We start from the raw sequence: 21,361 nt of genomic DNA on the forward strand, positions 1-21,361 counted from the left end.
AAACATTCAAGGTAAACATTCAGGGTGTTGGAACGGATTAAAACGATTTACATTATTTTTAATGGGAAAAATGATTTCAGTGATCGAACTAATCGGTTTTCGAACAGGGTTCTGGAACGGATTATGGTCGAGAACCGATGTTGTAGGTTCACTTTAAACCTGAAGAGGCAGTCTTGAGTCAAATGTATCACAGCAGAAAAAAAAAATGCAAAAGCAAAATATTTATATCCTCTCTTCCAAAGAAGAGAAGAAATACATATAATCCAATCCCTCTAACCAGGAAGAACATTGAGCTGCTTAACTAAAACTTGGCATAAAAGATATGTACATAAATTAATGTAAGAATTGGATTTTACGACACACGTAATTTGGGCGGTCAGGCCAAATGTATCAAAGTTTTTAAAAAAAAATTCCTATAATGGGACTTGGGTGTGTCTTTTATGATTAGCTCAAATGGAAAATACTGCACTGTTAAGAATTCTAAATATAAAGTAGTATCGCCTTCTTGAGTTGTACATGAAATTGGTAACATTTTTATTCTATAAACTGCTTCAGAGACAATCCTGCAGAAACAACTTGTGAAAAGAAATTTGACATAAAGTTCAGTTATCAATTGTCAATTTAAGTATTTCTGGTGCTCAATCTTTATTTACAGACACTAATGAAATGGCAACTGACCTTAAGTGTTACTCCCAGGACGTTAATGGCATCTTTCACTTGCTCATGAATATTTTCTTGCATAAGTTCCTCGCAAACCCAAAGACCCAGGCTGCACACAGCAATACACCTGGAGTAAAAAAGAATACTACTAGTATGAAAGTAAAAACAGCATCTTAATCTGAAATTAGGTATCTAAGATCCCACATTTCTTTTTAATCACAATTTTAATTTGGAGAACACACATATCTACTTTCTTGTCTTCAACCTATACATGTAATTTCATCTATGTGATGACATACCTAGCTTCTTCACAGTGTTCTTTTGTTGCAGCCTCGAGCAGGATATTGACAAGATAATCCTGAAGTGCAAAGACACACATTATCAGATTAAAGTCAGACTCTATAGGTTATGATGTGTATCCTGGGATTGAACTCATCCAAGGTTTTAAGGCCTTTACAGTAATGAAAAATACTAAAATGAATTTCCCCTTGAGGGGTTACTAACTGTTTGACTTACTTTGATAACTTCATTTCCTACAATAATATCATCGGAACCAGCCACACTACGTAGAACCGGAACGTGGAAATAGAGGTTGAGGAAACACACCAATGAGCCAAGGATTGTTTGAGCCTCCATCCTGGGAGCCTAGGGAAAGAAATGAAATGACATCTACTTCAAAGGTCTTGTTAAATACATAGAGATAGATTACAAATGGAATAAATACCTATAAGTAAACGTTTTTAATGAGTTAGTGCCATATACAACATGTATGGCAGCCATTCAGGTGCTCCTTATATATAGGGAGAATTTTGAAAATCAGTTTTTTTTAAAAGCATTTTTGGGGAAAAGTGCATTTGGAATTTGGGTTCAAAAGACTCACAAAGTGTGTTAAACATTGAAAAAAAACATGCATGTCACATCTGTGTTCTAAACAGTATTAAAGTATAATATTTTATTCATCGCTGATTTTGTTTCATCAGGGAACTAGATAAGGCTAGTCTAGGCTACAAGAAGATTGCCAACACCCTGAAACTGACCTGCAGTACAGTGGCCAATATTGTCCAGCGTTTTCACAAAATCAAGAGGCACTCCTAACAGGTCTCATTTTGAACGTCCAAAGAATCTCAGTGAGCATGCAGTATCACACCCAAATGCTATTTAAGAAAGATAAGTGTAGGAGTGCTGTCAGCGTTTGCTGTAGAGATTGAAGAGGTAACGGGGTCTATAAGTACTCGGACCATGCACTGCAAACTTTATCATATTGGTCTGTAAGGCTGTCGCCCCAGAAAGAAGCCTTTTCTGAAGGATGTCCACCGGAAAGCCCACCAAAGGTTCATTTATTTGTCTCAGACAGTATGAGCATGTGTGGCGGCAACCAGGTGAGGAGGACAAAGATGTTTGTGCCTACAGTCAGGCATGCTGGTGGTAATGTCATGGTTTGGGGCTGATGAGTGCATTTCATTGAGGGAAAAATTAACTCAAGCATGTACTGTGAATTAATAAAGCAGAGAATGATCCCTACCATCCTGAAACTGGTTTGCAGGGCGGTGTTCCAGCATGACAATGACCCCAAACACACCTGTAAGATGATCATGGTGTTTTGAAAGGGCTTGTGGGTAAAGGTGAATGAAGGGCAAAACATGTTTCCAGATCTAAACCCAATATGACATCTTTGTGGCATCCTCAAGCGGAAGGTGGAGAAGCACAAGATCATAAATATCCCGCAGCTCCGTGGATGAGCATTTCAGTGCCAATTTGTGAGGCTCTGGTGAAATCCATGGTCAGGGGTATTCTGCAAATTCATGGTGGCCACACAAAATATTGACACTTATGGGAACTTTCACTTTAGGGCTTATTCACTTTTGTCACCAACGGTTTAGCTACGAATGACTATATTTTGAATTTTGGGTGGAACAATACATTCAAACTGCTTTATAAGCTTTCCACAAACAACATTTAGTATGTCAAATTTCTGCAGGAATGCAAGGGGTGTATTGACTTTTGTGACATACTGTACAAGGACCACCCTATTAGATTTGAGGCACCTTTAAATATGTCTGATGCGAAACTTCACAAAAAGCGATTCCTACAAGTTTCACACCATAAAAATCTAAAGTTTGAAAATAAGGACCACCCAAGTGACCATAACTAAATACGATAAATCCAATATAATCCCCTTTGGCGAGGAATTCTCTATTAAATAGCAGGTGTTTTGAAGGGATCCTAATAAAAGGCTGCCATGTCGAATTTAAATTTTGAATATCATAAAAATGAACTTGCAAAAACATGAAAGGATTCTGAATCCCTTGTGTACCTCTGAAGAGACACAACTGAGGACGCGGGCGGAGGCAGTGATAAAATCGCCGACCAGCATTGTGAAGCCCGGCAGGCCCAGGAAGAAGAATCTTGGAGAGCACGAACGGATAATGGTGTTCAAAGTATCCTGAAGACAAAAAACATGTCACACTTTTAATTTGATATAAGTAGTAGTCGGTAGGAACAAATGATTAACTGAAAAATAAACCCCATGAAAATAAGTTTGTGCATTGTGTAAAATTAAATAAAAAAATAATATAAAACAATGCATTGCAAATCTTTTATACTCAACGTGTTGACAAAAGACCAACGTTCCCTTACACATTGGAAGTATTTAGCACAACACACATGGTATGCAATACGTCTGTTAGAAAATAAAAGAATGGAATAGAATTTGTAAAAAGATCATGTTTTCAAGTAAATGTAAATGTTTTGCATTTATATAGCACTTTTCAAGTCACTGAAGACCTCCCAAAGCGCTATACAATGTGCTTTGCACTTACCCATTCACACACTCACACACCGATCACAGTGTCAGCCACGCAAGGGAACTACCTGCTTATCCGGGACATTAGGGATTCAGTGACTTGTGCAAAGACACTTCGACATACTGGGAATCGAATTTGCGATCTCTTGACGAGCGCTTTACCTCCTGAGCTACTGCCGCCCTGCCAAGTCAATCTATGTTAATCCACCAAGAAATAGTTTGTTTTAAAAAAAAAATTCAAATTTTAAGAGTTAGGAAAAATATACCTCCGATAAAAAAATGATCTGCCATGCAAGAATATTTCCAGAATTTTGTTTTATTTTACAAGAAAGTAAAAACAATATTAAAAATAAAATAAATAATGCTGGAAATAAGCCACGATTAAGCCAGTTGGATGATTTTTTTTCAGTGTGGAATGAATGTGTTGTAGAAATTTATGTTTGCTTTTAATTTTTGTACTTTTGTACTACAGCCAAGCCAATCTTAAAGTGCCCATGCTGAGATAATGACTCACTGGATGTTGACCTCTTCTGACGAAGAGTATAAACACTTTCTTGCCATAAAAGAAAAAAAAAAAAGATTTTACAGGCTAAAAAGCACATTTTTTTTAACTGTGCTTAAGATAAATGGAACACATATAGTGTTTAGAAATTTGTTTTAAAAATATTGTCATCTTTACTCGGGCCCAAGCGATCTTGGATTTCTCCATTGGTGTTTGGCAGGAAAAAATACTGACTACATTCACATGCAGGCAATAGGCCATCCAATACCCAATCATTCTAAAATCATGTTTTATAAGGACATGCTAACCTACAAAGAACCCTGCATATGCTCTTGTTCAGGATTTTAACAGAGTTACTCCTTTCTCACCTGGATTTCGTGTTCAGTTAAACATTCTGAACATCTACATTGAATTGAAGCAGTATTGACTTGCCTTACGCACATACTTTAAAGATTTGTTTTTCTGATGTATTATTGATCAAAACCTATGTACGCTCGGAGCAGCACGGCGGCGCAGTGGTTAGCGCGTGGGCGACACAGTTCTAAGGTCTTGGGAACCTCCTGTGGGGGTTTAAATCCAGCTACCGGACTTCCTGTGCGGCGTTTATATGTTCTCCCCGTGCTTGCGTGGGTTTCCTCCGGGCACTCCGGTTTTCTCCCACATTCCAAAGACATGCATTTCAGGTGGATTGGCCGGTCCAAATTGTCCCTAGGTGTGAATGAGCGAGTGAGTTGTCTGTCCCTGTGTGCCCTGCGATTGGCTGGCAACCAGTTCCGGGTGTCCCCTGCCCACTGCCCAATGATTACTGGGATGGGCTCGAGCACCCCCGCGACCCTACTGAGGATAAGTGGTGCAGCTAATGAGATGAGATATGTACGCTCATTGAATATTAGTCATTGTACTAAAAAGAAGGACTTATGCACACTGATGTTAAATTTGCCTAAGAATTCTTACTTGAAGACGCTGATTTCTCTGTGACATGTTTATATTATTTTCTGTGTCTATGAGAAAGAAGCGTATTCATGCAATGTGTACGTTTGTGCTTTGTGCAGAAATGAACCGAAATTAGTCTTGGACAAACGAAAAATGTCTTTTACAGAGTGTAGATACATTAAAAGTAGACATTGCATTTTCCTTGTGTCACTTATGTAACTGGACAATTTCATACAAAACGATAGCATATTACTTTAAATGATGTAAAGAAGTTTGTCCATTTGATTCAGAAAAAAACAAAATCCAACCAAAACCGGAAAATGGCTTGCATGAAAATTTAATCACTGACTGACAATGAAGCGAATCTAGCTGCTAGCATGTATTCACCCAAGACACATTGATTTTGTCAAACGACTAGCATTAAAATAAAATGTGTTGTGTCACATTACGTTTGATTTTACATCACAACCTATAGTTTAAAAAGCTTAGTCCATTTTGGTCAACAGCATACTCTTAATCAGACGGTGACACGGACAGAAATGTTTTGTAAATTGACCAGAACATTAAAACCACAGTAGAAAAAAGGGCTCTTTTCCCCTGCATTACAGGTAGGCTAAACAGTTTAAGCGTGGCAAGGTGAGTAGGGCACTCGATGGGATACTAAATCAGTACCATAAAAAAAAAATGAGGCACAGAACGACAGCAGAAAAAGAGGTGGCAGATGGAGAGCCAAAAAAAGAGGAAAACAAAACACTGCAACCTCAGCGAGTCATATTTATGTACATAGATATAAAAACAGTAATTAAAGTTAAAGACATAGTATTCTTCTGTTGAGCTGCAGACAGCACAGCGGCAGATGGTATTTTTTCAACATTGTCATATGCTAAGTAGGTTGCATAAACCTCTCAAGGATGTGAAGAGTAAAATGCAGCCGGAACAATGCAAAAATAGGAGACAAGAATAAAAAATAGGTTTGTAAACGGTGATGGGGCTCAATGCAGAACAAAAACACATCCGCTCCGTATGACTATGCACTGTGTTCATTCAGTCTCTTATCTTCTACTCACTCATGCATATGTGTGTACAAAGGCAAGGTCCAGCCTGGGAACACCTGTCTTCTTGTCTATAAACCTGTGCAAATCCCCACAGTTCAAACATCAGACTGTTTCTATCTAAATCAACAGGGCAACTCTGCAAACATAATACGAACACAATTTTCCTCTACTCTTATGGAATACCGTAGCGCCTTTCTATCTTGGCCAGGAACCCAGAGCGTTGACAAACAGAAAGTGCTGCTGAACTGAAAAGAACGAGAATAAACACAAAGGTAATATGCGGGAAGTGGATCCAACAGGACTCGCCGCCCGTAGAAAATTGGCGGTTGGAGCTTAAGGGTCCATTTTACCCTTATTTTGTTGGTAATTGACCTCCGAAACATAATGTGCAGAGCAGTCAGATGTAATTAGTGAGCAACAAACTGTTGCTTGATTGCATGAAATGAGCATTTTAGCAGAAGGTGCAAATGGAGAATGCAAAGTGTTTTCTGGTGCTGAAATTTAGGGGTGTAGAGAAATGGGAATTGGGGCTTGTGTGGCTCTACGTTTTCAGGATTGGTCCTACCAAGTCCAGTGTATCAACAAAGGAAGCATTAATGTACCGTAAATTCCGGACTATAGAGCGCACCTGATTATAAGCAGCGCCCACCACATTTTAGGAGGAAAAACGATTTTGTACTTACACAAGCCGCACCTGTATATAAGCCGCATGCGCCCACATTGAAATATGTAACACAAACTTAACCCACACCCGACTTTAAGTCCCGCGATTGAAACTGAATGTCCTTCATTAAAGTACACAGTCTAAAAATCACAGCCGGCAAAATGAACCGAAAATGATACCGGTACTTAAGGTTTGATGCAGACCTGCAGAGTCCGGGTCCCGTTGAAAGTAATCCAAGGAAAAAAGTGTATATTTCCAAAGGTAAGGGTGGGAAAAATATATATCCACTATTGTCCGCCGTGTCCACAAACACTCACCTTTACCGGTCCCCACTTCCTGTCAGCCCGCGTTTGTTACGCCCCTTCTTTTTAATACGCCCGTGCGAAACATATCAGAATAAGTGTCTAAAATAAATACATTACAAAAATATACAGTTGCAAATACATATTATACATGGTTACACATATTTACAAAGAAAGACGGTACACCGAGAGAGTTTTCAAAACTTTAATAATAATAATATAACTTTCATCCCAAACGGTGCCTGTGACAGGGCAGTTAATGGTAGCAACACGCTCGCAACACTTTAAACGGGTCTGGTAAAAAAACATCCCCTACTTGTAAAAATCATGGTAAACCGTCCTCATATTCCTCCTTAGAACTGAAGCCATCAAAGTCGTCTTCCTCAGTGTTGGAAAGAAACTTTGTCATATAGACGTCCCAAGCTCACGCAGCCTCACTCGCGCTGTCATTGTAGCTTGAACTCTCATCCACTCCTGATTCGGTGCCCTCCTCTCCGTCACGCAGCAGACCGGATTTTTGGAACCCGTTGGTGATGGTGGATTTTTTTTGATGTGCCTTTCTTTTTGCATGATGAGGGTATGTTTACGCTAATTCAATTAATGCACAAGCCAAGAAGTTGCAGTCTTTCTCGGCGCATATATTCCACCGGTCTAAATCTTTTGTACTCGAGCGCCACTGGCGGCAGTTAGAAAAATTACATAAATTGGCCGCATCACTGAAGAAGCCGCAAGGTTGAAAGTTTGAGAAAAAAGTAGCGGCTTATAGTCCGTAATTTACGGTACCTCTGAATAGAAGCACCTCAGACCTTTTCAGTTGACCCCTTTTGAAAGAGAGAACACCCTGTCCACCTGCCGGCTTCTGGGGGGACCGGGTGCACGTAACACACCATCATTTGCCTCGAAGTCTTATAACCTTAAAATGGAGGGTATTATATTATAACACAATCAATAAAAATGAATTGGAACTCCTAATACAAGTTGGCAGAACACTTTAGTTCTAGATATATCTCTTGCAGTGTCAAAAAAAACAGAATTGACCTAGTGGGAAAATGATTACTTTTCTTTCAAATGTTATGGGGGAAAATATTGACCTCTTGGATGGATTACTGCTGCCATGGTATGTCACATCTTTATGAAAGCCTTGGAGGACAAACTGTTAGGACAATGGCCATGACCTTATCCCCTTGTCAGATTAATGAAAAATCCCTTAAAGTGAACTTTCTCTGTGATCTGACCTTGATTCAATTTAATGTTGATGACTTTAATTAGAAAACTGAGAATATGTGCTTCTTTTAATCACTTATTTTGTGAAAATTTATCAAATATGGGACCTGATCTACCGAAATGAGTCACTGTGAGGCAAATGTCAAATTTGGTTTTTTTGTATCAATGGAAATTTTAAGAAATGAGCTTTAAAATGATACTATATTTAAAGCTTTATGATTAACAATTTTGAATATATGTCCATTTGAATTACAGCCTTCCATTCACATTTTTTTCTTTAAAAACATGAGAAAATCATGTTTAAAGTTTTCTTTGCCTTTTTTTAGTGCGATTCAAATGTTTTTACAGTTAAAGGGGATAGTCTGATTATAAAATTACATTTAAACAAAGACATTTGTACACATATAAAAAGAATTAGACCACACTGAAATACATTTCTACCACATATTAATTTAAATGGACATTAGAAGAAGTTTAATTTTATTGTTGAACTTTAAATGTTGAACTTAAATAGCTGTTTTTGTTACTATTTTTGTGGATTTTGAAACTCGGGGAAAACATTTTTAAAAGTCTTATGTTTAAAATTAGCAAAAAATTTAAACATATTTTTTTTTTTTAGGATTTTCCTTGTTTTTCTCATTTATTGCCCAGGAGCTAAAAATAAAATGTTGCTACCAGCGACCCATTACAGCAGAGCGGTTGACACATATTACACATATAACACATATAACTTTTATTATGCAATCCGAACACATGACATTCTATTATGTTAAATTGTTATCTAGAGCAGTGTTTATGAACCTTTTTTGGAGGCACGACCACCCTAAAAAACCAACTATTGAACAATGTTTCTTTTATTAATGCTCTTATCTCGTTATCACACCATTTACAGTCACGGTATGATATATGTTAGATAGATGAGAAAACAGCTAGTGATTTAAAATCAGTATACAATTTTGTTTCACTTTTTATCAGCTCAAACTAAGCAAAGTACTTGGAAGCGTTTATATCTTTCAGGATGGCCAAATTACTTCGCACAATACCTTTTTTTCTGTTTAAAACAAAATTACTTCCCACAATGCCTTTTTCCTAATTCAGTACAGAATCTTGTTCGCTTCGTAAAGACTTCGTGAGTTGGGGAGATAATACTGAATTTCAGTGGTCCCCAACCTTTTCTGACAATATTTTCACGGCCCAGCCATAACATCAACAATTTGGTAGAGTGACTTAAAATTGCGTGATGATAATATAAAGCCTAATGCCCTTTCATGCGTCGTCTGTATCCATAGTGGTCAAATTAATATGTCCGGGCGTGCTCCCCGACGTGCTCCCTGTTGTATCCAATATTATGCAATTCTGATCAGTGATATATTTAGACGGATCAATAATTACACACAAACGGTACATTTTCATGGATTGTGCCACCCAAACCCAGACCTCCTACTGTGCTTTATCTATGAAAACAATATTTATTTTTGGGGTGTGTGCCTTATAATCTGGTGCGCTCTACAGAGCTAATCATTCAGTAATTAAATTGGGTATACCCGACAACTAGGTATATATAATCTATATACACATAAAAATATCGTCTTGTTCCTCTTTTCGGTTGGGTAGGGAGGCTGAGAGAAGGGAGGAGGGGCTCGAGTGAGAGCCACTTTCTTATGTTAAGCAGGCGTGCGGCTGTCCTCTATTGTGTGGTGTGAGGACTCTTTTCTCTGGCCAATTTGAGCATGCCTCAGTGGCCAGCATGGCTCGGGCCCCCTGACGCATTATACAGAGCCGGAACAAAAGCGGGAGAATGTTGCCTTGTCCCTCAGTGTGCCCCCCTCATTGCTCCACTCTAGACTACGATCCCCTGGCTGTGCTCCCACTCCTTCGCAGACACACAGAAGGGCCAGCCCACTCTGGGCCTCCAGCCGACTTGTCAGTCTAACGGAGCGCGACAGACGTCAATCCTTAATTAATCACGAATACGCGGCGGGGGCTCAAAACATTATTGAACGATATTGAAAACATTCTAATAAGCTTGTCGCACTGCCAAGGTGCAATAGAAACCCGGCCAGAAGGGCAACTGCACACGCACACACATACTTGTTTCCAAAATACCCCCTATCCACTCTTTTATCCAGTTCTTTGTTTTGGGGTGGGTGGATGGGGGTAAGGTGGGCGGTTGACGGAGGGAGGCTTTCATTCATCTCCACTTTGCATCGTCTGGTAGGAGTGGTGTTAAGCCAGATTTAAATATGATGAAGGGTGTGACTAAAGGAAGACCGGAAGATGCCAAAACACAGAAGAATTCTTCAACACTGTTGGTTGGAAAGCAAATATTGGACATAAAAAAAAGTCAATGCGCTATTGCCCATGCTGTAGCTCAGCATCCTCACTACAATGGTTTTCAGTATACAATGTGAGAGAAGGGCACTAGGTTACCTGACTATTACACTCACAGGAGCTGAAATGGAATGAACAATATAGACCCACTTTGCAGCTTTAATTGGCAACACTTCTGCAAATGTGTCTGGAAAAAATAACTGTCAGGTTAGAAACTGGTGGTACGTGAAAAAGACCAACAGTCCCCATTTCGATCCTACATTTAAAACATATATATATATGCATTATCTTTTTTGTCCTTTTTTATAGAGATCTATAGAGATCACAACCTATATTTTGGTAAAATTAATTTAACGTGTTTTTGGACTAAGTGACAAACTATTTCCTTCCATGTCAAACTAAAAGAAAAAGCAATATATGCTTTCACAACAGGTTTATGTTTGAATAGTGCAATGTGAAAATGGGTATTAAATGATCATTGAGTTTAGCAATAACTCCCATATCAAATGGAAGTGCACTATTTTTACTCATCGCTAGTATCTTTCATCTTGCCACCTCAGCACTCCTGAGGTGTGCCAAACTAGCCTTATTTCAGTGACTTGTAGTTTAAGGCCAAATATGGACCTCTGGGTCGGCTACAGCTCTTACGAATGCAATTGTGTCTCGGGACAAGTCAGTAAAAATACAGAGGCTCGGAAATTTTATCACCACATTTTGAGGGATTATCCATAAACCATTCACTTTTAAAACATATATTAATTGATACTGGATTTAATTATACTGAATTCTTATCTTCTTGGTAGTAAAACAGTCTCCTGATGTCACTAGGGTAACTGGCAATATATGTACCAGTATCAGCGCTCTCCTTTGCAGTATTTTATGCTTACGCTTGTTGATATAATTTGCAAGTATAATATTAGTTTTCATTGCTATGCAGAAGACACTCAATTGTATCTGGCATTGGCGACAAATGCTCTGTACCAATGTGGAAGTTTGGAAGCTTGCCTCACCGAGATTAAAATACAGATGCAATTTAATTTTTTTCACCTTAAGCCCCCCAAAAACTAGAAAGGGTTGATCCTTGGTCCAGTTCATTGTCAAGACTTCTTCTTGAACACTTCTCTGAACCTCGTAATTGTGAAACATTAAAAAATATTTATTGTATAAATATATCTATCTATCTATCTATCTACCTTGGTCATATCCCTCAAGAGGGGTGACCGACAGCAAGACAAACACATACAATAACAAATAAAATAAAAAAGGGAAAAAAAAAATCAAAAACATACACAAACATTTTTGGACCATGGCCAACCCGAATGCCCAAACACCCAAATAAATTAGGCACCTCGGCACCCAAGTTGGTCATGCTTGCGTCCCTCCAGATGAAACGGGACACAAGAAAGCGGCCATGTCACTCTGGTCAGGGTGACACAACACACTCTTTTGTTCAACAGCAGGGCCCGACAGGTTTCACTGGTTTAGCCCTGCCGCATCATATGGTTGCCCTGCCCGTCCGTTAGAACACGTCCAAACATCCAATATCCTTTTACAACACCTCTCCACTCATTCCTATTACCAACAAGAGCTCAAGCTTACACTAGGTTTAGACCTCTTTCCTGCAGTGCATTCATAACACCATCCATCCACGTCAATCGCGGGCTTCCTCTTGGTCTCCTCCATTGACTTCTGCTCTGTAGATCCTCTTCAACATTCGCTACTCATCCATCCTCTCCATGTGTCCAAACCAACAGAGTACTCTCTTATTTACACGCTTGCTCAGTTCCACTACTATTCTCTCACAATTTCATTTCTCAATATATCCAATCTTGTCACTCCTGACATACCCCTCAAACACTTCATCTCAAAAACATTTAATTTCCTTCTCAAATCTGCTTTCAGGCTCCAAGTCTCTGCACCATACAACACAATCGGCACAATCACACTCTCATACAGTCCCCTCTTAACATCCACACTCACACTCTTGTTGCTCATCACTCTTCTCAGAGCACCCAAAACCTTGCTTTCTTGATTCACAATACCTTGCACTCCATTCCACCAACTGCAGCCACATCACAACCCAAGTACCTAAAGTTTTTAACTTCTTCCAGCACCTGTCCATGCAACCTTATTTCTAACGCCATGCCCACTCCACCACGTGAAACATTAAAAAATATTTATTGTATAAATATATAACTCATTTATTTGTTACATCATGCCTTGATTTCTAAATTATATTGCACTCTGGTGTCCAGAAAGAAAATTTGCAGCAGGTGCAAAATGCTGCAGTGAAACTTTTAACTAGGGAAAATAATTTAATATTACCCTAATCTTAGCTGACTTGCACTGGATCCCGATCCGTTTAATGTGGCTTTGAGGTTCTTTTACTAACATACAAAGGTATGCATGGTCTTGCCCTCTCTTATCCTTTATTCATGCCCTGGTGCTGTGGAATGCTCTGCCCTTAGAGAGGAGATCTGCAAAATCAGTGTACGTGTTTAAATCAGGACTTACCACATATTAATATAATATAGCTTACGATTGATGTTGACCCCATGCTATTTTCTTCTCGTCTTTTCTGCTGCCTGGCTGGTGGCTGAACATGTGGACCTAATTTATACCATCACCCGGAGCCTTCTGGATCTACCGCCTGGTTATGATGGGGAGCTTCATTTAGGCTGTCTTCTACATTTGCAAAATTGTAGTTAATGCTCAAGTTTATTGTTGATGTTGACTATGTTTTGTATAATTTTGCTCACTCAACATCCATTGCAGTCTGGTTGTCATAAATACATGTGATCCCTTAAAGTTTCCCCCTTCTCTCATGCTGTTTTTTTTTTTTCCTTTTTCCCCTTCATCTTGCACTTACTTGAAATCAGGGGATGTTGCAGCCACCATAACTGTGGGTGGGTTCAGCCCTTTGAGTCTCTCTGAGTCTATACAAATAAAAATGACTTGACTCGACTAGCCAACTTCTGGCATCTTCTCCATGAACAACAAAGACTAGTCATCATGAAAACCAATCAAGCCGGCAAGCAATACAACTTCTGAGGAAAAAAAAAAAAAACGGAAAAAAAAAAACAGTCTTTTAGTAACGCTCATATTATGGATAATGAATACATGTTTCGTTTATGAAATGAAATGAAATGATCTGCATTTATATAGCACTTTTCAAGTCAATGACTTCCCAAAGCGCTTTACATTGTGCTTCCCAATAGCGGCTGTGATCTGTGCAGCCATGTAAGGCGCTAACCTGCTTATTGGGGGTTCAGTGTCTTACCCAAGGACACTTCGGCATGTAACACGGACAAGCCGGGATTCAAACTGGGATCCCTTAATCCTAAAACGATCGCTCTACTTCCTGAGCTACTGCCGCCCCGATTTATGAAAATTTGAATGCACAGACACATATTGTTTTGGCGTTACCTGATGTTAATGTTGTCGGTCTTAAGATGGGTCTAGGTGTAGGAGTCTAATTTTTAGAGTGAGTTCAGTCTTCAATATCGAACCACTTTTGTACTCAGAGTTGTATTTGACTGTGTGTTTAATTTTTCCTATGAAAACTGGACGAAACTAGGCTTGTATTACTTTAATTAGTGATGAATGCTGAATGAAGGTTTGCTGCCTTGCAGGTGACGCTGGAATACCATACTCCTCATTGCGAATAATGGATGAAGACAACTGAAGACACAGTGCCCCTGTCCCCTTGTCACTAGTTAGACTTGATTTCCAAAACTATACACCTCATTTAAAGAATAAATCACTCTGCAACATGACAGAGGATACATAGACAAGTCAAGTTACCAATAACATTCACGGTCAAGTTTAATTGTAAAGCTCATATTTTTAAGACATACAATTGAACTAACGGAGAGAACACACTCAACTGTTTTGGATAACTTTAAGGACCACAGTTGAATCAATGCTATGGCTAAAGTAGCCAGTGTAGCATTGTCAAAAGCAAGACAATAGACCACAATACTGGGCAACACAAAGTTTTTTAGTAAGGCATCTGTTTAAGAAATATGATTTCATTTAGTTTGACATTTATTTTAATTATGTGACAAGACAGCAGATTATTTTGTCGAAGAACTGGTAACTGGTAGGCTGGTAACACCCGTATTCTTGTGTCGACAGGAAAGTACGATAGACAACACTGATAATTTTAAAGATGTTCTGAATCTGTAAGTATTGCACACAGATTCCTGCCGACATCAAGCAACTTGGTGTAGGCAAAACAAAATCATTTAGTGTGGCCTTCAACTGTGGAAGCACAATTCTAAATCATCATAACACCGATTTCTGAATCATCATAACACCGATGTACGTACATTAAACCTTTGCACGTGACGTCACGTTGCCTTCCCTGGCAGAATGAGAGCCATGACGGACAGAGGAAGCGCCCTACCACATATCAGTTGAACGAGCAGTTGAGTTGAAACAAACATCAATAACGACGACAGAAGAATGAACCACCACTTTTAACGAAGGTGATTCATTACTCTGCCAAGCGGCAAGGTTCTGGACCCGATTTGGAATTTTGTCGTATCTGTTTTGATGAAGACAGAAAATGGCGATTATTATCTGCAAATCAAACGGAGGGACTCGCAGCCCTCAGACTTTTACAGGATTTACGCCGAGAATTTTTTGCAAAGTAGGTTTGATGTATTTCTTGGCAATTTTACCATAAGCAGGTACAAATCACGTCAAAGACACTTAATATAATAAGTTAGCTAGTGCTAACTAGCTAACGTTAGTGGCTTCCTGTTGGCACGTCTTTCTACTTTTATAACCAGTAATTCAAAACAGAAATCTTCCGTTTATCACATGTCATGAAAACTCTTATGTGCTCTACCATAAAGCTTATCACGCACAAAAAAATAAAATGTTATTTCTCCAAAGTCAATATTTTAGAAATGCTCAAAGGTGATTTCTATACAAGGTGCAAATGCCTTGTGCTTTACTGTTCTATTACATTTCCCCAAAATCTAGATACTTAGTTGTTTTATTAAGGTTGTACGAGGGGGAAATTTCACGCTAGGGGTGCATTTGTTGGCAAAACGAAGCACAGCAATGCGTACAAGCTACAAAGAACTGGTAAGCATCCAACTTTTATGAGCTTTTAGATTATCACCAGTGTATGGGGATACTCTGTTCACAATATAGTGGTACAGCTTTTGTAGACTGAAGTCAGGTAGACTGGACAATTTGGTCAGATGTATAAATGTGTCAGGAGGAAGACTGTATGGCTCGGTAGCTAGCATTGCTAACGCAACCCTAGGTTTCTCTAAATAGCGCTCTTTTTGCTTTCCGACAAGGTAAGGCAACTCCACTGACAGCTGCAAAATATTCGTTTGACTAGTCGTTACCAATGGTGTTGAATACTATCAATGTTTTTGGTTATGTTATACACTGTTTAGAGGCCTCGCCCACTGTTTACGACAGACCGTAGGGGTGTTGTCACGTTGTTGGGTCACATGTGTGCAAAGGTTCACTACATATGTGAACATCATATGAGCAAATATGAGCCTTTAAATGTAGTCATGCACTTGAGCAACATAAGTGTTACAGTGGCGCTATCTGCTGGTCATACCTGATCATTGCTTGTAAAGCCCTTGTGCATGACGTGGTAGAGGTGCACCAGGAAGTCAGCATTAGGGAGGACATCCTGCTGTCTGGTCATCATCTCGCAGATCAGCTTATAGGCCTGCAGTTTGCCTGCTTTGTATTCGGCCGGTAGCATGGTGGCCTGCAGATAATAGTGAAAAACGGGCATTGTTAAGTGCATGAGAGGATTTTCTGTTGCTGTTCAAGAAAGATGTTAATTTTATTCCTTATTTACCTTCCCATAGATGATTCAAACAGATTACCACTTTTAGAAATCGGAAATGAAACATAGCAAATATTTCTTTCATATTTTTTATTCTTCTATGTGCTTGTTAAAAAATAATCCATCACATTTGACTGAGATAATCTTTCCATTACCAAGCAGCATTTGCTTAGAAGGTTGCTTTGTCATAATTGAGGTTCTAAGCACTGGATACAGAAAAATAGTAGTGAGTCTATGATGTGTTATACAAAACAAACTTTGTCTATCCTTGTATGCTTCATATAAAGATAATGTGACCTGGCAAAAAGCTATACGTTTGCTTCATTTACCCAAGAGCATTTTGTCATAATGCCTTACTCAACAACCACTATTCTATTCAACACTATTCAATTGTGTTCTCCGAATAAACATTTTCATTAATATCTGAAAGAATATTGTCTTTTGGTGTCAGAGGTTACATGATGTCGTTACCCTGAAAAGCCAGGAGGCGAGCATTCGGAGCGGTGGAATAAATGCAGGCTGGGGAGGAGAAGACTGGTTATCCACACTAATACCAAGGTTATCTCGTATCTGGAGCAGTAAAGGGAAGCAATGAGTCATTCCTGAAAGAACTGCTGTATGATGAAGTTCAATGTTTCCTACTTTACCTTTGCAAGTTTTTGCCAAAGCTCATAGAGATAGGAAAACACTTTGGCATGGATTTTGGGGCATTTGATGTTGTTGACATCACCCAGGATACCCAAAATCCTCCGCCATAGCACAAAAGCTGAATCAGCATGCCATCCTGTTAGGGTTCCACCCGCAATTATACTGATGTCGTCCGTCAGACACTCGCTGCTGTCTGCATGTTTAGAAAGAAAACACATATAAACTTTGGTATTAAAAAAAAAGAAAATAAATAAAAACGTAGTTATGGAGGAACCCAGATTTGTTGCTGTGACTGTCAGAGAATGAGTGAAACAAATATTCTCAATGAGACAAAGGATTTAATATGAGAAATGTATAATCATTTTTATTTTAAATAAATCCTAATTAAATCAATCAAATCCTTGTCCGCTGAAGCGCAGATATATTTTTTAGTGACAACATTCGTGGTCACATGCAACAGCCAAATGAGTTCCTCTGGATTTGTAGGATGACAGCGCCACTTAGTGGGCAGAAGACCAGTAACAGGGCGAAAGAAAGGGATTAGTTTATGAGAAACAAATAAGGTTTTGTGTTTTATATAGGATGTTTTCTCGTGGAATTATTTGCAGAAATATTAATAATTCAAATCCAAAGAAGAGCCAATAAAAGAATGTCAAAATGTGAAGTCAAGGTTGAGGACTATGGGATGAGTAGCTACTATAGCTCAGTACCCAAACAGCGTGGCATATGTAAGACAGACTGATGAATACTCTCGTCCAGGGGGCAATCCTGCGGGCACTCTGTGTGCACCACGAGGGCTGGTGAGGCGGGGGGATTCTGAGGATAGTGGTAGTGGTTGTTTTGGGGTGTGGGTGAAGAGTGGGGGGAGATTGTACACTCATGACCTACAAACAAAGGGATAGGAATAAAATTGGGTTTGGGGGAGGGGAGAAGAATGACAAAGACAAAAACTCCATGATGATTACAGAAAAAAAGTCACAAAAGTGTACGTTTGTAAAGGTAAGAGACAAATCTCACAAAAAACAAAAACACTGAGCATGCAATCAAAATACACAACAAACCCCTAAAATGCTTTTTTTTAAACTAAATTTACACTACTGTTCAAAAGTTTGCGGTTGCTGTAGTTTGAGAAATAAACGCTTTACGGAGCCTAAACTAGCAGCTTTGTTAATTAGTATCCATGAAACTCTAGGGTCCACATCTACAATGAAGAGGCAACTCTGAGAAGCTGGCCTTTAAGGCAAGATGGCAAAGAAAAAGCGATATTTGAGACCAGTCAACAAAAGGAAGGGATCCGTATGGGCTAAAGAAATTAAAATTGGACAATTCATTGGATTAAAAAAAATTGTGACCTTTTAATGGAAAACACAAAATGGTATGGGTGACTCTAACCTTTTGAACGGTAGTGTATATTACACACTTTGATTAACAACATGAAGAAGCGTTTAAGTGAGCTTGTATGTTATTTATCACCTGCTAAAGCTTCATGGTGACTAAGCAGCAGGTTACCCTGGCTCTGCGGGTCAGTGGTCACATCCATGTGGGCTGACTGGGTGGACTGGTTGTCAGGCTCCTCGTCAAACACCTGCCAGGTGACCTCATTTTCATTCAGGTAGCCGTTTGACGTCTCGCTGCTAATACTCTCACCTGGAAAAGTCAGAGCAGAGGGTGTTGTGCAAATAATTTAGTGTTGTAAATACTGTGATACCCCTTTATACCAGCACCTAGACACAAAGAGAATTTCAATCCAAGAGTTTTTTTTTAACAAAATCATTTTTCTTTTTACAAAGGAAAAGGTAAATCCAGTTTATGAGCAGTCCTAGAGGATACCGCCAGAGACTGCTCGTGACTGCTCATCACCTGCATCAGCTTGGTCTAGTTTGCGCATGTCTAGTTTGCGCCTCCCACCCTCAGGCACTTGATTCCGCACTCTTGGATATACCTGTACAGTATATGTATTTTGCAGCAATTCTTGTTGTGATCACATGTCTTTATCCGTATTTTGTAGCATCTCATTTTTGTAATTTTTTGTGACCTTAGCCGTGAGTTCAGGACAGGGAAACGGTAAAGTCTCTGAGAAAAAAAGGATAACGATGACAATTGAACCAAAGGAATAAGCATAAAAAAATACTAGCACGGTGTTCATGTGAGTGACGAAGCCATAAAGTATGATTGCGAAGCTGCGAGTTCCAATCACAAAGCCGCCGTAAAATGTACACAGCGCTTCTCTGCAATAATTTCCAAGGGAGGTTATATTCCTGTTGCAAAAAAAAACAGCAAACAGGGGTACAAACCAAGAGGAAGTTGCTGCTTTCATTGAAAAAATAAAACATTGAGAAAACGTGGCTACTGGTTGTGCACACAGCTCTAATGAAACTTGCCATATGCATTTTCGCAATATTTTGAAAGGGAGGGAGACACATATTTCCTTGGATACATTTGTTTTTAAAATACTAATAGAAAGTGAAAGCATTGCGAGTCAAGCTAAAAGGGCAAAAGAAAGTGATGAATAAAACAGGCAGACGAAAATGTAAAAAATTGATGTAAAATGTTTAAACTTTAATTTTAGGAGTACAAAGAGTGCTTACGTATTATCAAAAGCAGCGCACTGTTACTACTCCCGCACCTGCGCACCACACATTTGTTATGGCGGCTCATAATGAATGAGCATTTTATTTCATTAATATCATCTTATTTATCATATTATTGTATTTGTATGCTTAGTTAAAATTTAAATGAGTGTTAAGTGATCATGAAGATGTGTTTTATAGCCATATATAGTATGCCTCCTTTGATCCTTTTGGGAGGTTCCGGACAGGACAATTACCACTTAATTCTTTCATATGGTGAAAATTTGGTTGTTACACGAGCAATTCGTGCTATGAGCAGGATCCTGAAACAAATTAAGCTTGCATGTAGAGGTACCACTGTATGTAACAAACAAGAAGTATGAAATTATTGACTTCATTCTAACTTTTTTCTCTGGGCTTGGTCCTTAAGTAGTGATGATACCCTTCGGTGCAATTTTCTGCTTCTGCCGGACTGCTGCTTTGCCGAATCAGGATCTACAATAACAAGACACTCTAAACATCATGCAATCATATATTTGTTATACAACATTTGACTAAAAATAGGCCCCTCACAATTGGAGGTTGAATGCCCTCTTGTCTTTCGCATGTCCAGCTTTCAGAACCGCACGATGTAGGTGAATGATCTCTCTTCTGGGCTGGGAGGAGGATGTGAAACAAATCAAACAAGCATTGTTTTAAGACGGTTAAATCAAAATATGCTAAAAATGCAGTTAAAATACTATAATTTTGTTTTTCTTTAGATTTTACAGATATCTGTTAATTGTTGCAGATAAACACATCCCATTCTACTAGGCACCCATGAAATGATTAATGCAAATATGCTCTATTCACTGTCAGCTGGAAATAACATATGCATTAGAAATCAATATATCAGTTCCCTTAAATAAAGCTTAATGAATTATTGAAAAATGAATACAAACCCACAGTTTTCAAACTATATTAAATATTTCCCATAACTGAAAATAAAATAATGTGCTTATTGTGCATTTAGAAGAGGCAAAGAACTGCATGGCAAATTGTCTAAATGGATTTTCTGAATTGGATCATTTGAGGGCGGATATCCATTAAAAAAAGAAGGTTTATTCATCTGTATTAACCAAACCATTCTCAGTTGCGATAGACAAATAAGGCAGACTAGCAGTTAGTGATTGGATTTGATAAAACAGATTTTATAGAGTTGAAGTTTCCAATTCTCCAAGAGGGTCATTAGATTTGCTTTCAAACATTCTTCAACAATTTAAATTAGGGTATAAAATGTGTAAAATACCAAATGATAATATGAAAAGCAATATCCATTGTACTAATAAGTACTAAACACATGCTAAATATGATTGGACACACAACAGAAGTGATTCTGATTTGTTAATGCAGTCTGGTCATAATTTAATAATCACAAGCTACTGCAATTGAATATAATTGAATAGTCTTTATTGTCATTGATGTCAATATTGTAAAACATTGTATGCAATGGGAATAGACAAGGTCACTCCAGTATGTAATAAAGACTTTAAAGAGAAAAAAAACAAAAGCACAAAAGTCTTAAGATAAATAGGGAAAAATATTTACAACATATGCTTAGTGACTGGCCCAAGTTATAATAATAATGTAATGAAAATTCCAGGTAGACCAATTGTCTGAAATAAAATCCATATTTAATGTTTCTCAAATGATTGATTTTTGTACCTTGCAATGTATCAGAAAGCTGCTCTGTGATGTCAGATGTGCTGCTGCTCCGTGGGAGCGGGCTATCTCCCCCTCCTAATTCTTCCCCACATTCTGACAGCTGACACTCCTCTACGTCTGATTAAAACGGCAAAG

General features: G+C 38.6%; 1 protein-coding gene across 3 annotated transcripts in view; it reads right to left on the minus strand.

The window, feature by feature from the left end:
• ralgapa2 (Ral GTPase activating protein catalytic subunit alpha 2) overlaps positions 1-21,361 on the minus strand; it is a 180,868-nt gene that overhangs the window by 106,162 nt on the left and 53,345 nt on the right. For 2 of the 3 annotated variants that reach the window (XM_088353749.1, XM_088353748.1), the window contains exons 18-29: positions 21,227-21,343; positions 20,096-20,178; positions 19,927-20,017; positions 18,426-18,599; positions 17,663-17,836; positions 16,952-17,145; positions 16,776-16,874; positions 16,068-16,223; positions 2,975-3,103; positions 1,177-1,305; positions 960-1,018; positions 679-787 (exon numbers count right to left, since the gene is read on the minus strand). In XM_088353749.1, coding sequence (XP_088209875.1) covers positions 679-787; positions 960-1,018; positions 1,177-1,305; positions 2,975-3,103; positions 16,068-16,223; positions 16,776-16,874; positions 16,952-17,145; positions 17,663-17,836; positions 18,426-18,599; positions 19,927-20,017; positions 20,096-20,178; positions 21,227-21,343 — 1,514 coding nt within the window. The remainder of the gene's footprint in view (positions 1-678; positions 788-959; positions 1,019-1,176; positions 1,306-2,974; positions 3,104-16,067; positions 16,224-16,775; positions 16,875-16,951; positions 17,146-17,662; positions 17,837-18,425; positions 18,600-19,926; positions 20,018-20,095; positions 20,179-21,226; positions 21,344-21,361) is intronic. The other variant, XM_088353751.1, reaches the window with a different exon arrangement.

The sequence above is a fragment of the Urocampus carinirostris genome, chromosome 15 (assembly GCF_059441175.1).
Source record: "Urocampus carinirostris isolate Australia breed hairy pipefish chromosome 15, RoL_Ucar_1.0, whole genome shotgun sequence".
In the NCBI taxonomy this organism is placed as follows: Eukaryota; Metazoa; Chordata; class Actinopteri; order Syngnathiformes; family Syngnathidae; genus Urocampus; species Urocampus carinirostris.